Below are 13,366 nucleotides of genomic sequence, written 5' to 3' on the forward strand. Positions count from 1 at the left end.
TGTATCTAACACCAAGTCGTGCCACAATAACAACGTTTGAAAACATAACATTCACTAAGAACTGTCAGATAGTGTAAATCAGGCTAGCAAGCTATAAAATTGGGTTCGCATCTTTACACAGCGGCGAGCTATCGAGATTTGTGAATCATTAAACTCGGTTTGTCGAGCTCTGAATTGTTCTTCGCTACGTTTAGTGGGAAAAGCGACTTTCAACAACTTACTTTTACGGGAACTGCTATTTATAGGGCAGTCAGCTGATTTTGAGTTATATAACAAACCACTTTGCTACACCTCGGGCTAAAAATCCCACAATTGTCGGTTTTCTTCGCAAAATTACAGATTGCTGGCTGATTTTGCATTTAATTTGCCGAATTTCGGTTGCTGGAGACTTTATCTTGTCTAAGTTGTCTCCAAAGACGCGACAAGCAATTACAGGTGTCAAGCATAATTATACACAAACGCTTTAAGCTTATAACTTATGTTTAAAGGGATTCGGCATTTAAAAAACTTTTTCAGGGGGCTCTGCATTTAAATCTACTTTGCAACTGTTGCATTCATCAATCTACTTGTAGTTATTGTAATAAAATCTTTATCTTTACAGCCAAGAACACACTTAAGTTATACTTTTTCCAAGAAACTGATTTGAAATTCAAAGATGGCCGCCGTCACTGAACAAGCCCCTGTTACTGACGTCAATCCCAAATTGGACGCCGACCCCGTGAGTTGTGTTCCATGGCCCATTCCCCCACCCAATCCCGCCCTGGAAGTCAAATATACCAAGGTAAGGAGTATTAAGTGTTACATGTTTACATTCTCTGCGTTCGCGCCTGGCATTATTTGAGTGTACTGAGACTTAATTTGTCCATCTTATGTTGAAAACTACATAAATGTATTATCATCTATATCCTAAAACCTAAAACTAGTCGTTTTGAAAACAACTCCAGGATAAACAAAGTGTCAACCCGTAATGAACCGCATGCGTCTAAACTGGTGATTTAAAGTTTAAACATTGCGAATATCAGATACAAAACATTTTGCTTATACATAGTGCAAGTTTAAAATCTTTCCAGACATTTTAAGTGTTTAAACATTCCAGATTCATGATTAAAGATCATGGCTGTCCAGAAACATACAGTGATTCACAGAACACTTAAGCGTTATAGTTAATATCACCAAACACTTTTCAACTACAAAACTACGTCACCGAACTTAGAATGTCAGCAACAATCTACACGCGTCAATGACTCAGCAATTCAAATAGCCGCATCATGGCTGTGACGTCATTCCAGGACGCCGATTGGACAAATGCCAGAAAACTCCTATTTGTCTTACAACATGTTAGCTTTGAGTTATGATTAGGCAAGGAAGTTATGTGTGGAAAAGTGACTTGGCTCATACTCATGACTGCTTTTGAGAAAGGAACAAACAATTTGTCAGTTCATAGTTGTGTTTGAACAGCTGTAACTCGTCTACAGCGTTCTCTGTAACCTTGCAGCAAATAAACATTTAAAATACCCTGGTTTTACCAAAGCTTCAGTAGCAAAGGAAAAAGTATTTAGTCACAAAAAAACTAAACTATCTAAATCCCCAGTATGATTGTGCGCGGCTTAGCAGTGGGATCAAGGCTGTGGTAAATTTACGCTAAATACAGAAAACCATCCAAAAGTAACAGTAAAATCCACCCTTTTGTGTGAGCAACGTAAAAACCTTTTACCCTAACACAAATCGGATTTATTGCGAAAATTCCCAAGCCCTCGTGTCTTAGCGCTATGTAAACGCTGAGCATTGTACAAGATTCCAAAACGGGCGACAGTGAGCGCACGACGCTCTTCTATTGACCTTGAATTCGATTGTGACAAAGGTTAAAGAAAAGTACGCTTGAACCGTTTTGACACAATAACAACCGTTTCTTTGTGGGAGCCCAACGTACACCCACACACGTTTGGACTTAAGGCTTTGTTTGCACTTAATTTACGTGGGGTTTCGATGGCTATTCCGGGTCCGTTTTCTGTGATGTTACGTAATGGGTCATGTTAAGTTTCGTACCTAATGCGTAGGTATAGGACTGAAACCGGCCCACAACCTCCTTAATGCTTAAGGTCAGGAGAAAATGATCTATGCAAAAACAAATTTTCATAGCGTGGGGATTTTTTTACGAACGGCCACGTGGGGACCTTACATAAAGAGAAAAAATATGGTTTCTCGGATGGTAACGGTTTACTGTTAAAGCTAAACGTGTTTTCGCGTTAATTCATAACTGGGATCAGCCCTGAAACGTTAATGCAGCCCAGCGATCACTGATCATTTAGCTATAGGTTCCCGATACGCAACGGTTAAATGTTTCCAACCCAGTTTACAACATATTCCGCGTGTACTGTGACATAACGCATGAGATATTAAAATAACGTAAGTTACCTAAACAAAGCACATGGGACAAAGCGAATACCTGGTAAAACGGTAATAGGAAACATAGCTAGTTTGTTTATGCGCATTTTTGTTGTTGCAAAAAATACCAAACATCATAAGAATCTGATATACTGTGATAAATATAACCACCTGGACCAAATACAACAGTCGCATGATTCTATTTACACGAACACAATAGATACATTAACTAAACTATCACGTTTAACCCCCAGGGTGTCAGAATACTGGCGGGAAATATATGAAGCAAACCCAAATGTTTTAGTGATAACAATCGCCATAGCAACCATATCCACACCACCAGATGGTGTCCGAACGCAATGACGTCATACACTGAAAGTCGGCACGTGATCTTTATGTGCCATAATGTTTAGTAGGGCTCCCGACGCATACTGTTTGACGCACCTGGTTTTTTTATGGCCTGTTCAGCCACAGCAAACCAGAAAATAAACAGACTTAGGTACTGAAAATCAACACATTGGGCCTATAACAGCTGCCGTCCCGACAATGTACGTACGCGTCGTGCAGTTCTTTGCCATTTATAGCTTCTGGTATTTCGTGGCGCAGTGTACACCTGGTTGACTGTGAAAGTCGCGAGGTGAGGGAAATTAATAGTAACCGGATTAAGGGAAACTAATTCGGGATGATTAATTGCAACAAAGGACGGCTGGGAAATGAAACAAACTTTGTATTGCAATACAGTAAAACCGAAAGACTGTAAATCCTTGGTTTAAACAGAATCAGTCGGTTTAAAATGAAGGAATATATATTTCGCCTATGTGGCATCATCAGTTGTATTGCAATAGTTCTCTTCCTGGGCCTTTTAAAGTAGCATGTTTAACGCGATTTTTTTTGCTGTTGCAATGCAGAACTATTCTACTGCAATTAAAATGATACAATGGGGGCTTTAGTGGGTGGATGATATTTTAGGCAAATCTACGAAATGCTTGCAGCCACTGAGAGCAAACAGTTTACTTGTAAACCCTTTGAAAGCATTCAGTAAGCAAACACTTACATTACCTGGTAAGGCACATAAAATTCGCTGAACAAACCATTCGAGAGCTTTTGAAGCTTGATATAATAACTTGTATCTGCAAAATCTTTCAAAAATTTGTTGTTTAGACCACAATATGACAATCTGTTCCGTATTTTTGGCTCACATAAAAACGGTAATGGCCATCGGCGGAACCGTTGCATAAGAGCCTAAATTGCCGTCTACACCCAGATCGGTGCGAATGTCACGCGAAATAAATTACAGCGATAATGCAGCGAATCACCAGTGGATTGCGCACCCTGATCCGCATAAAATTGGCGGCTTTACAGACGTAAGATGAGAATACCTGATAAAGTAAGAATCTTTGGCGTTTTTACTGCTGTGTGGCGCCTGTAGGGTTGCAGGTGGTAATCTCTGGCCACGATGTGTGTTTGTGTAACATATAAAGCGGGGTTTATCGCAAGACATCAGTGCAGAGGGAGTCGGAACTTCTTGTTCCCACAACTCACATAAGGGTATTATAACGCGACTAAGCTTCAATTTATATATTTTGCGGTTAGTGTTGTATAAAGTGGCAACATTTTTATTGCAGCAGATTCGCTAATCCATGAGAAAATATTCAAAGACAAATGTTTTGAAAATTCCAGAGTGATGATCAGTACCACACCTCTTCCAAGATATTTTTTTCAATCAAACAAATCCGCAAAACTAAGAAATGCCTTAAAAGTCCAGCACCTATGATTCAAACTGTACAAAATTGAAATAAACAGTAAAACTTATAAAATCCAAACCATACATAATTATAATTTACAAGCAATCTGTAGACTTCCAACAACACTGAAAGCAAGTTGGTGAAATGAAGACAATAAACTAAAAATGTCACAATAGCGCGCAGACAACTATAGACATATGGTATTCCGGCTTCTCGCATGGTGTAAAATATAAGGGTTAGGTTTGACATTGGTTCGACATCACGAAGATTGATGTGCTGCGCATCATTTCAAAGACAGGTGCAACCACAAGGGGTCAGCATTTTGGGTTCATCACATATGTGCAATTGCAAAACCGTGAATCCAGTGTTCCGAAAAACTTTAAATGTAACAGGAAACAAGTAATATCACATGTCACGAACATTTTGTTCATGTTTACCTATACGGTTTGGCGCAGTTGGTTCTGCAATTTTATTGGGTGTAGCACACGTTTGTGACAACAGTTTGTAATAATTTACACGAACAAAAACTGAACGGAATTGGAGTTTATAAAAGAAACAAAAGCCTAGAGAAGGGAATGCACCTAATTTAAAACGTGAACAAACGTGTTAAGCTTGTCGCAAAATCTTCTCTCGCGCGTCTTATATTACTGTTGTTGGCAAAAATCAAACGATATTTATCGGTATGAAACGATGCCTATCGTAAAGCTAAATCTTATCAACTAAAATCGCATTTCAACCTTCCCAATATGGAAGAGACGAATGAAAATCGACAGTGTGACCATTTTCAGCTAATAAATTAATCCCACTACCAAACCAATTGTTTTATTAAAGACTCTTAACTTAAATGCAATGACTAATTTCTCAGTTTAGCATGTTTGTTTAAAAAGTCTTGAATTCTCATTTGTAGCTTCAATAGTGGTGCAAACCTGTTAAAACCTAAAAAAGGGTCAAAACATTGCATGAGAAACTCGTGAATTACAATTGAATAAATTTATAAACACAACGCCAGGTTTTCATTATAAACAAGTAATAGGCGTTAACTGTTTTATAAGTCAGGAGAAGGTGTTTTTTGTTGCTTAAATTTGTGTAAAATCTAATTTTCTCCCTTTTGAAACATTTTGTTGCGACATTTGAAGTGCACGGCACTTTCTGTTTTGCCGTCAAGCAAAAAAACACTTCGTTCGCGTGAGAAAGAACCACTAGGGCACTGCAGTGATTTCGCCCTTCGTGTAAATATTTAGTTTCCATATGCCGACGTTGCAAGATTTGGCGCAGTCTGTGCGTCGTTACAAAACAAATACTATGTTTGTAGCGGGTGAGATTTCTTCCTGCCGAGGTACAGGTTTCAAAGGAATTGCAACCGATCAAGATGACCTTTAATCGCCTGTAATGGTGATAAGAAAGTCTTGATGCCAAGTAATTGTGGCAAAAATGTTGAGTTTTTTGGCACAACAGTCGGTTATGTAATAGGCCATTGATTTGGAACATCAGAAAAAAAGAATTTGTTGCATAACTTCTTTACCACTGCCAATAGAGTAGAATGGTTGGCTGAGCCTGTGGTCGTTTGGGTCAAATAGTGGCCCTTGATACTGGTACACTTCTCATAAAACCAATAAGACACTATTTGATGTGCCCTATTTCAGACCATTCACTTGGTTTTGCTCCCTTACTTTAAGGTTTGCTTTTGGAAAATCAAACCGTCAACAACTAGCCAAATCAAATGTTTGTAGGAGCACGACCACAAAGGGAAACAAAGTACACAAAATCTAGTATGGTAATCAGATGGTCTCAAAATACCCCATCAAGTTTCGAACACCCCGTCATGTTTCGACCTCCAAAACCCCATTGGGATAATAATCTGTTAAAAATCCCTCTACAACGTTGGCTACAGCTACCACTCTTTGTTTTGGGCTGTTTGTTTGTTTAAACCGCTTTTGGTCATGGTAGGGATTTTCCATTGATTGTCATCATGCTTTGTCGACACACAATGAAGATAAAATTTTGATGGTTGTTTCCTGTCTCCAACCTACGACTGATAGTTTAACCCAATTACAAAGCAAACATATAATGGCAAAAGCGTTTCGGGAACTGCATTACAAATAGCCATTAACCCTCACTGACGTTGGTTGAAATGAATTGGTTGAAAATAACACGAATTATTGCCGAATACACGAAAATACCATCTGTTAGAAGCTAGACCATAATATCTGTTCATCAATACATTTAAATGTTGGCAATAAACGGATACATTTACACACCCAAATACACAGTGAAACATATCAGGCAGCTCGACACGGTGGAGGTATTCACTCACCAAGAATAGCATACAATGATCATTATAACATAACCTTTTTTGCGCAGATGTTCATCAACAACGAATGGTACGACGCTTCTGGTGGAGCAACATTCAATGACATCAACCCGTCCACTGAAAAAGTAACCGCCCGCATTGCCGAGGCTTCGGAGGTCAGTCTTATCATTCAGCACTTTCTCGAAACTCTTATCGCGTTGTCCAATTGTTTACAAACAAACGTCAAAGGGCCGATAATGGACCAGTTGTTTTAGGAGTTTTTGAAACTTTTATCGTGACAGAAATGTGATAAGCGTTACGCTTTATTCTGGTTATCAGGTACGGTCGGGCATGTGTGGGAGGGAATAGTTACGTGCAAAGTTTCATGTGTTTGAATGGAATTTTTTTCGAGTTTGCTTGCGAGAGCCACCTGGTGTGTAGAATCACTAGACTTATACGCCCAAAACGTAGAACTGGATTGAAAAATAAAATTTACGTTTTTTGGTGTTTGCATTTTGCTTCTATAAATTTCGTCCGTAACATCTTTACTTGCAAAATTAGTGATGAGTACCAAAACAAAAGAATCTGTAGTGGTATATTCTCCTTAATGATAGTGCATTTAGCCCTTTTGCATGAAGTCTGTGGTAAAATTAAGCCATTTTTTCATTTAAAGGCTGATGTAGACAAAGCAGTGGCAGCAGCAACCGCCGCTTTCCAACCTGGATCGCCTTGGCGCAAAATGGACGCATCTGACCGCGGGGTTCTAATCAACAAACTTGCTGACTTGATTGATGAAAACAAGTACTACCTTGCGGTAAGCATCACAATTTAGTTTAAACCTGAAATCTATGGACACAAGCTATACAACACACTTTTAAGATTAAAATAATAAAGTAGTTTGTTTAGCTAGCAAGCAAATGCAACTGTTCTCTACTTTAACTCACTGCAAATTCAAATCAAATCTTAAGGAATTAACAGTAAAAAACAAAAAATATACCCTTATTGCACCAAACACCACCATAGAAACCTACCCTTGCATATGTTCTAAAAAGCAATTTGTCCTTGTTACGTCATACAGTGCCTTGAAACACTCGACAGTGGCAAACCTTACACGCACACGTTTTTCATGGACACAACTGGTATTTCAAAACTACTTCGTTATTACGCCGGATGGACAGACAAAATGCATGGCAAAACTGTACCCGTTGATGGCGATTACCTGAGCTACACATTGGTTCAACCCATGGGTGTTTGTGGACTCATTTTACCAGTAAGTTTAAAATCAATTTTCACAAATGTTAGAAGCATGTCTAACCTTTCCTTGGCGCGTATACATTGGTATTGTTTTGTGGCTAAAACTGACCAGTCAACCAAAAATTAGCAAAGGTTGCAGACTGCACAAGCAACAAACGAATTGCTTTGGTCCTAATAAGTAATATTGCATCACTATCACTAGGTTCATGACAATAGAACAGTCAATGACTTGACAAACAATATGCAAACAAACAGCAAGAAGTACCAACAAGGTTCAAAGTTCCGTAATAATGAAACAACACTTACTTTTTTCAGTGGAACATGCCTCTTATCACAATGGGTATGAAGTTAGGTCCGGCGCTTGCTTGTGGCAACACGGTAGTAATCAAGCCAGACGAAAACACACCTCTTACAGCTCTGTTTCTTGCTTCGCTCACAAAAGAAGCGGGCTTTCCAGCAGGAGTTTTTAACGTAGTACCTGGCGGTCCAACAGCTGGAGCAGCACTTGTAAACCACCATGGGGTTCAGAAAATATCTTTCACTGGATCAATTGAAGTGAGTTATCATCAAAATGCGTTCACTTTTCACATCATTTTGTTTTGTTGCGATAGCATATCTTTTAAAATAAATTAGATACGTTGGAAGTTGGAACACTATATACGGATCTGTTCATAAGTTTAATGGTGAAAATAACGGCCCAAATTGATGTGGCCTTCATATCACTGATGATGGCATGAGCATTTGCCGAAACGTTTGAACAATAAAGCATGTCGCTTTTTACGTCTATTTGGGCCGTTATTTTCACCATTAAACTTATAAATTAGATACGGTTTTCTTAATATGCAACGTGTAGGTGTTTATTGAATTTAACTGACACACGTTTGTAAACTTTACTCTGGCAGATTGGACGAAAGATTGAAGAAGCTTCATCAAAGACCAATATGAAGAGGTTGACTTTGGAGCTTTCCGGAAATTGTCCTAATATTATATTTGCCGATGCTGATTGTAAGTAAACAGCATATGTCCGTCAAGGCAAAGCAATACCTTTTTTGAGACAAGATTCTTTAATAGCGGTGTATGCCTCCCTTTCAATTTCCCTTGGTATCCATAAACGACCACGAAAACACTTTTTTTGCAGACAAAAATCATTTTATAGACGTTTATTGCGAACAAATGCAGCGTTACATGTACACCATAGATTTAACACTTTTGCCTTGTTTTTAGTGGACTACGCAGTAGAGCAAGCCCACCAAGCCGTGTTCATGAACCAAGGACAAATGTGCACTGCTGGGGCTAGGACATTTGTGCATGAAGACATTTACGACGAGTTCGTCAAGAAGAGCGTGGCGAGGGCATCTAAAAAGATGGTAGCTGATCCGTTTCAGCTGTATTCAGAGCAAGGACCACAGGTATAACACTTGATCAGTGGTTTAAATAGATTTTGTATTTATCGCATTTGACGTTAAGAGCCAGTTTGTATTTAGAAAGTAATCATGCTTGAAATATGTTTTTAAATATGGAATGAAGATTGAGGTCAAATAGTTGTGCAATAACGATTGTGAAAAGTGTCATACCCAATATTCGGATTGAATACCAACTAACACAGTTGGCAATTACATGTTTGATAATATATTTGATACAAAACCGATACACTTAGTTAAAGTTCTCTGTGGGTAGATTTAAGTTGGTCGATAGCTTGGATGATGTCTGGTCTTATACTGCTCACTGACACCCTAGGTCCCCAAACTTCAATTACGTTTCCCTCGCCGTCAAGCAAATATTTCCAAAAGTTCCATGTTGGTGCTCGACCAGAATTTTCTGCGGAGTAGTAAACATTATTGGGATCGAACGTTTTACACGACTGCAGTATGATACAAATTTATGAAAACATTGCACCATTTTACGTTTAACAATGGTAAATTAAATGACATTTTGCACCAACATGTTCGTGAAGTGGTTTTATTGACAAAGTTAGGGGCATGTATAAAATCATGAAATAAATTGAAATTATTTCTTATCCCTGAACAAATTAAGATTATTTCTTATCCCTAATGAATTTGAGATAACTGTCTACCCTAACATTACTCAACGCTTTGACAACTTGTCAAAAAAATTGGTTAAAAGCAAAAAAACAACCAACCTTTTAGGAATTTGTAAGCTGCGTTAGCTGAATGGTCATGAACGTCAATTTTCGCAAAAAGCGGAAATGTTGCCTGGTACTTCTGCCGCGCAAAGGTTTCAATTTCGCTGTTATCGTGGGGTTCTTGCTCGCCGAACTGGTTACATGGGAATCCAAGAACAGTAAAGGGCTCTTTTTGCTTGTCCACTAGGTCGCGTTGCAACTCAGCCAACTCCTGGTAATGTTCATGCGTATATCCGCATTCACTGGCCAAGTTAACGACCAAAGACACCTGTACATGTACAAGTTTAAACTTGTGTCAAAAATGTTTTCTACATTTTTCAAATGGCAACGAAGATTTTTTAATTGCCTTTCTTTAGTATATTGATACGAAGCTGCATTGCCTACATAATGTTGCTGATTTGAATTGATTTTGATTTTTTGTAAAAGAAAACATAACAAAACAAACACAAATGACGTATATTAGGCCAATTGTTCCCACTACCCAGTGGTTTTTAAATACAGTTCTAATGGCACATAGTGTATTTCTGCAGAGCAATTTCCCAGGAGAGTTTGGTGTACCGACACCACAGCACTCCCGAATTTATAGTTTATTTTATTACCAATTTCCGCGCTTATCCTTCCAGTCACTAAAACAAATTTACCACCTAAATGTCACACGCCGATTAGAAACTAGGTAGCAAATATTTTGCTTTGTAACACCTACATGTTAAAGGGTGTACAAACAAACCCACACTTTCCCAATTCAGACTACTGGTAAATACGCGTTTACAGTCTGAGGGCAATTCTCCTAACGTACCAATGGAACATTCGCCGGCCATGTAGCTATTTGGTTTCCGCCTAAGTTAACACTTGCTTGCCCACGCAGATGTAAAAGTCGTCAAAGCAAAGTCTATGCTCACGCAATTCAACTGCTTTGAGTAACTTATTAACCGTATACAACACTCCTTATAAATAAAGTACGCAAATAAAGTTACCGCCAATGACTCACTTTTCCTCGGTATTTCTCCAGCGAAACTTGCTTCCCACGAATGTTCTGGACCTTAAAACTGTAGAAACCCCCCTTACCGCACAGGACGGAGTCCATTAGCAGGGAAATCAAAGCTAAAAAATACAGAATACTCCTGCAGAAATCCATTTCCTATGAACTCCGTTTCCATTGACTGTAAATGGAAATGACGCTTGACTGGTTTCGTTGGCGGCGAAGTTCTTTTTTTTTATTTGTCTCTCGTTTTTCCCTTTTTCTGTTTCTTATCTTGGGTGGCGAAGTAATTTTAATCTCTCTCTGGAAAATGGTTTTACTGTAGTACAAAACCTTTCTTTCCTTACGCAATCATGTGATATTTGACGATTTTTGTGAAAGAGTTAAACCATAATTTAAGTTGTACATAGTGCAGTAAATTTTGAATTGCCGCAATTCACAAATCATTTTTTTGTTTCAGATAAGCCGCAAGCATTTCGATAGCATTATGGGTTACATTAAAGCTGGCAAAGAAGAAGGGGCAAAACTGGAATGCGGAGGGTCAAGACATGGAGATAAGGGACTTTATATTCAACCTACTGTCTTTTCTGGTGTCACGGATGAAATGAAAATTGCTAAAGAAGAGGTACAAAAATCGCTTCAAGACTTCTATTACTTTTGTGTGTAGTAGTGCTAAAACCAGAATTTTAATGACGATTTGTGCATTCGTCCGCTGAACATTTTTATAAAGTTTTAAAAATGTATCATTTTTACAGATCTTCGGGCCGGTTCAATGCATACTTAAGTTCTCGACCATTGAAGAGGTTGTAGAAAGAGCAAACAATACACAATATGGCCTTGCTGCTGGCATTTTTACACAGAACGTCAGTGTTGCCCTTGAAATATCCAAAGCGCTGGAATCAGGAACAGTTTGGTGAGTTGAAATTACGAAACCTCTTTATTTCATACCTAGTATATTTTTAAACTCTTTTTACATTATTTTTTCTTCTGGTATTTCAGGGTCAACTGCTACAATGCCTTTGCTGTTCAGAGTCCATTTGGTGGTCTAAAAATGTCCGGAAAAGGAAAAGAAATGTAAGTATTCTTATGCAGTCATACACAACTTGGTTTAGTTAGATAAAACATATCGGAACGAGAAAACACCTTAACAATATGTCAGATCTACGAAATGTCTATCAGATCTACTAAAAGACCAACAAAGCTCATATAAAAGTGAATTATTTCCCCCTGTTAATAAGAATTGAAGTCTGATTTTGAATCAGAAGCACTGTTCAAATATTGTAACTGTAAATTCAAAGATAATCAACTCTAAACTGCTCCACATATTACGTAGGGCAAGAATTTTTAGCCAACACTAACAGTTGTTTTGTCCGTCGAAGTTTTTCATTGACACAAATCTCTTTTGATTCAGGGGTGAGGAGAGTCTTCGCGAGTTTTCAGAAATCAAGACGGTGACGTTAAAACTCCCGCAGATCCAGAATATCTCTTTCAAGTCAAACGCCGTTCGGCAATACAGCGGTTCCACGTGATCACGCTGCGCCAACAGAAAAATATAAAACGAGAGCGTGTCGGCAGCGCCACCCAACGGATCGATTTGAACCATAAACACAAACGTCTTTTTCGGCGGTGTTCAAAAACCTTTATTATTTATTAGCCTTTCGTATTTTTTCTTTTCTTTTTTTAAGCTTTTAACGTGTATTGAGTAAATATAAATAAGTATTGCCTGTTGGTTAGCCCTGAGAAACTGCAAAAATGCGTTTTGTGAATCGTTGCCAAGCTTTTGAGTGGATTTGGCTCGCATACGGAATATTACAAAACTGTTTAAGTTAAACCCGAAACAAATAAACTGGTTTTTTCTTTGCCACATTCGAGAAATATATGTTTGAAATTTATTACTTTACAAAGCGAACGGTATATTTTGTACAACGGAAACAGAATAATGGGTGTATCTTCTAATTCCAAGAACATGTAGGCATACATCAAGTGACATTTTTTAATACTCTGCAAAACGTTTGTTTCTTGTAATTTTTGCTCATTATCTTCCACTAATCTACGTTGCCTTTTCCGCCAATTTTATCCCCGCAGTCTTGTTTGATTTTTGTTAATTGTGCTTTTTGTAACTTGTAAAGCGCCTTCTTACTTCTGCGTATATCTACTCGCTTTGTGTACTTTTTTCTCGAGCTAACAACAAAGTGATAACCCATGCTTGATACGTTTGGTGAAAGCCAGAAATGCAGCATAATTTAGAACGGCTTTGCGTTGAATCACAGATACAAGGACTCATGCCGTTCAAGGTAGCAAAGAGATTTAAAACAGATAAAAAAACAGGGTATTTTTATTCAGAATGTTTAAATCAGGGGTTCTTAACCTGGGGTGCACGTACCCCCAAGGGATGCGAGAACTGTTCCTAGGGGGTGCGGGGATGCTGAATCATTAAGGTTGGTTAGGTCTATTCTATTTAAGCAATTACAGAAGGGGGAGCGAAAATTGGTTAGTGATTTGCAAGGGGGTGCGAAAATTGGTTGGTGATTTGAAAGGGGTGCAGCAAGGAAAAAAGGTTAAGAACCACT

At 38.4% G+C, this 13,366-nt stretch overlaps 2 protein-coding genes across 2 annotated transcripts; one reads left to right on the forward strand and one right to left on the reverse strand.

Moving 5' to 3' along the window:
* The first annotated feature begins 581 nt into the window (after nucleotides 1-581).
* LOC145212251 (aldehyde dehydrogenase, mitochondrial-like) lies at nucleotides 582-13,006 on the forward strand. The gene is made up of 11 exons (XM_080080308.1): nucleotides 582-781; nucleotides 6,492-6,596; nucleotides 7,094-7,234; nucleotides 7,499-7,690; nucleotides 7,990-8,229; nucleotides 8,577-8,679; nucleotides 8,899-9,083; nucleotides 11,257-11,421; nucleotides 11,552-11,709; nucleotides 11,796-11,870; nucleotides 12,208-13,006. Exons 1-11 carry the CDS (start codon nucleotides 656-658, stop codon nucleotides 12,323-12,325), a joined length of 1,608 nt encoding a protein of 535 aa, XP_079936434.1. The 5' UTR covers nucleotides 582-655; the 3' UTR covers nucleotides 12,326-13,006.
* On the reverse strand, nucleotides 8,820-11,006 carry LOC145212252 (glutathione peroxidase 7-like). The gene is made up of 3 exons (XM_080080309.1): nucleotides 10,806-11,006; nucleotides 9,815-10,085; nucleotides 8,820-9,492 (listed from the first exon to the last, which is right to left on the reverse strand). The coding sequence occupies exons 1-3, from the start codon at nucleotides 10,950-10,952 to the stop codon at nucleotides 9,332-9,334; spliced, it is 579 nt and encodes a 192-aa protein (XP_079936435.1). The 5' UTR covers nucleotides 10,953-11,006; the 3' UTR covers nucleotides 8,820-9,331.
* Nucleotides 13,007-13,366: the final 360 nt, after the last annotated feature.

This window comes from Phallusia mammillata, chromosome 2 (assembly GCF_965637545.1).
Source record: "Phallusia mammillata chromosome 2, kaPhaMamm4.hap1.1, whole genome shotgun sequence".
NCBI classification, from domain to species: Eukaryota; Metazoa; Chordata; class Ascidiacea; order Phlebobranchia; family Ascidiidae; genus Phallusia; species Phallusia mammillata.

Bases quoted from the DNA above. Each gene is read 5' to 3' on its own strand.
- LOC145212251 (XM_080080308.1), top strand. From the start codon at position 656: ATGGCCGCCGTCACTGAACAAGCCCCTGTTACTGACGTCAATCCCAAA. The intron at 8,230-8,576 runs GTGAGTTATCAT...TTACTCTGGCAG, and splicing joins CTTTCACTGGATCAATTGAA to ATTGGACGAAAGATTGAAGA. The intron at 11,422-11,551 runs GTACAAAAATCG...TCATTTTTACAG, and splicing joins TGAAAATTGCTAAAGAAGAG to ATCTTCGGGCCGGTTCAATG.
- LOC145212252 (XM_080080309.1), bottom strand. From the start codon at position 10,952: ATGGATTTCTGCAGGAGTATTCTGTATTTTTTAGCTTTGATTTCCCTG. The intron at 10,086-10,805 runs GTGAGTCATTGG...GTACATGTACAG, and splicing joins TGGAGAAATACCGAGGAAAA to GTGTCTTTGGTCGTTAACTT. The intron at 9,493-9,814 runs GTTGGTTGTTTT...ACTACTCCGCAG, and splicing joins AGCTTACAAATTCCTAAAAG to AAAATTCTGGTCGAGCACCA.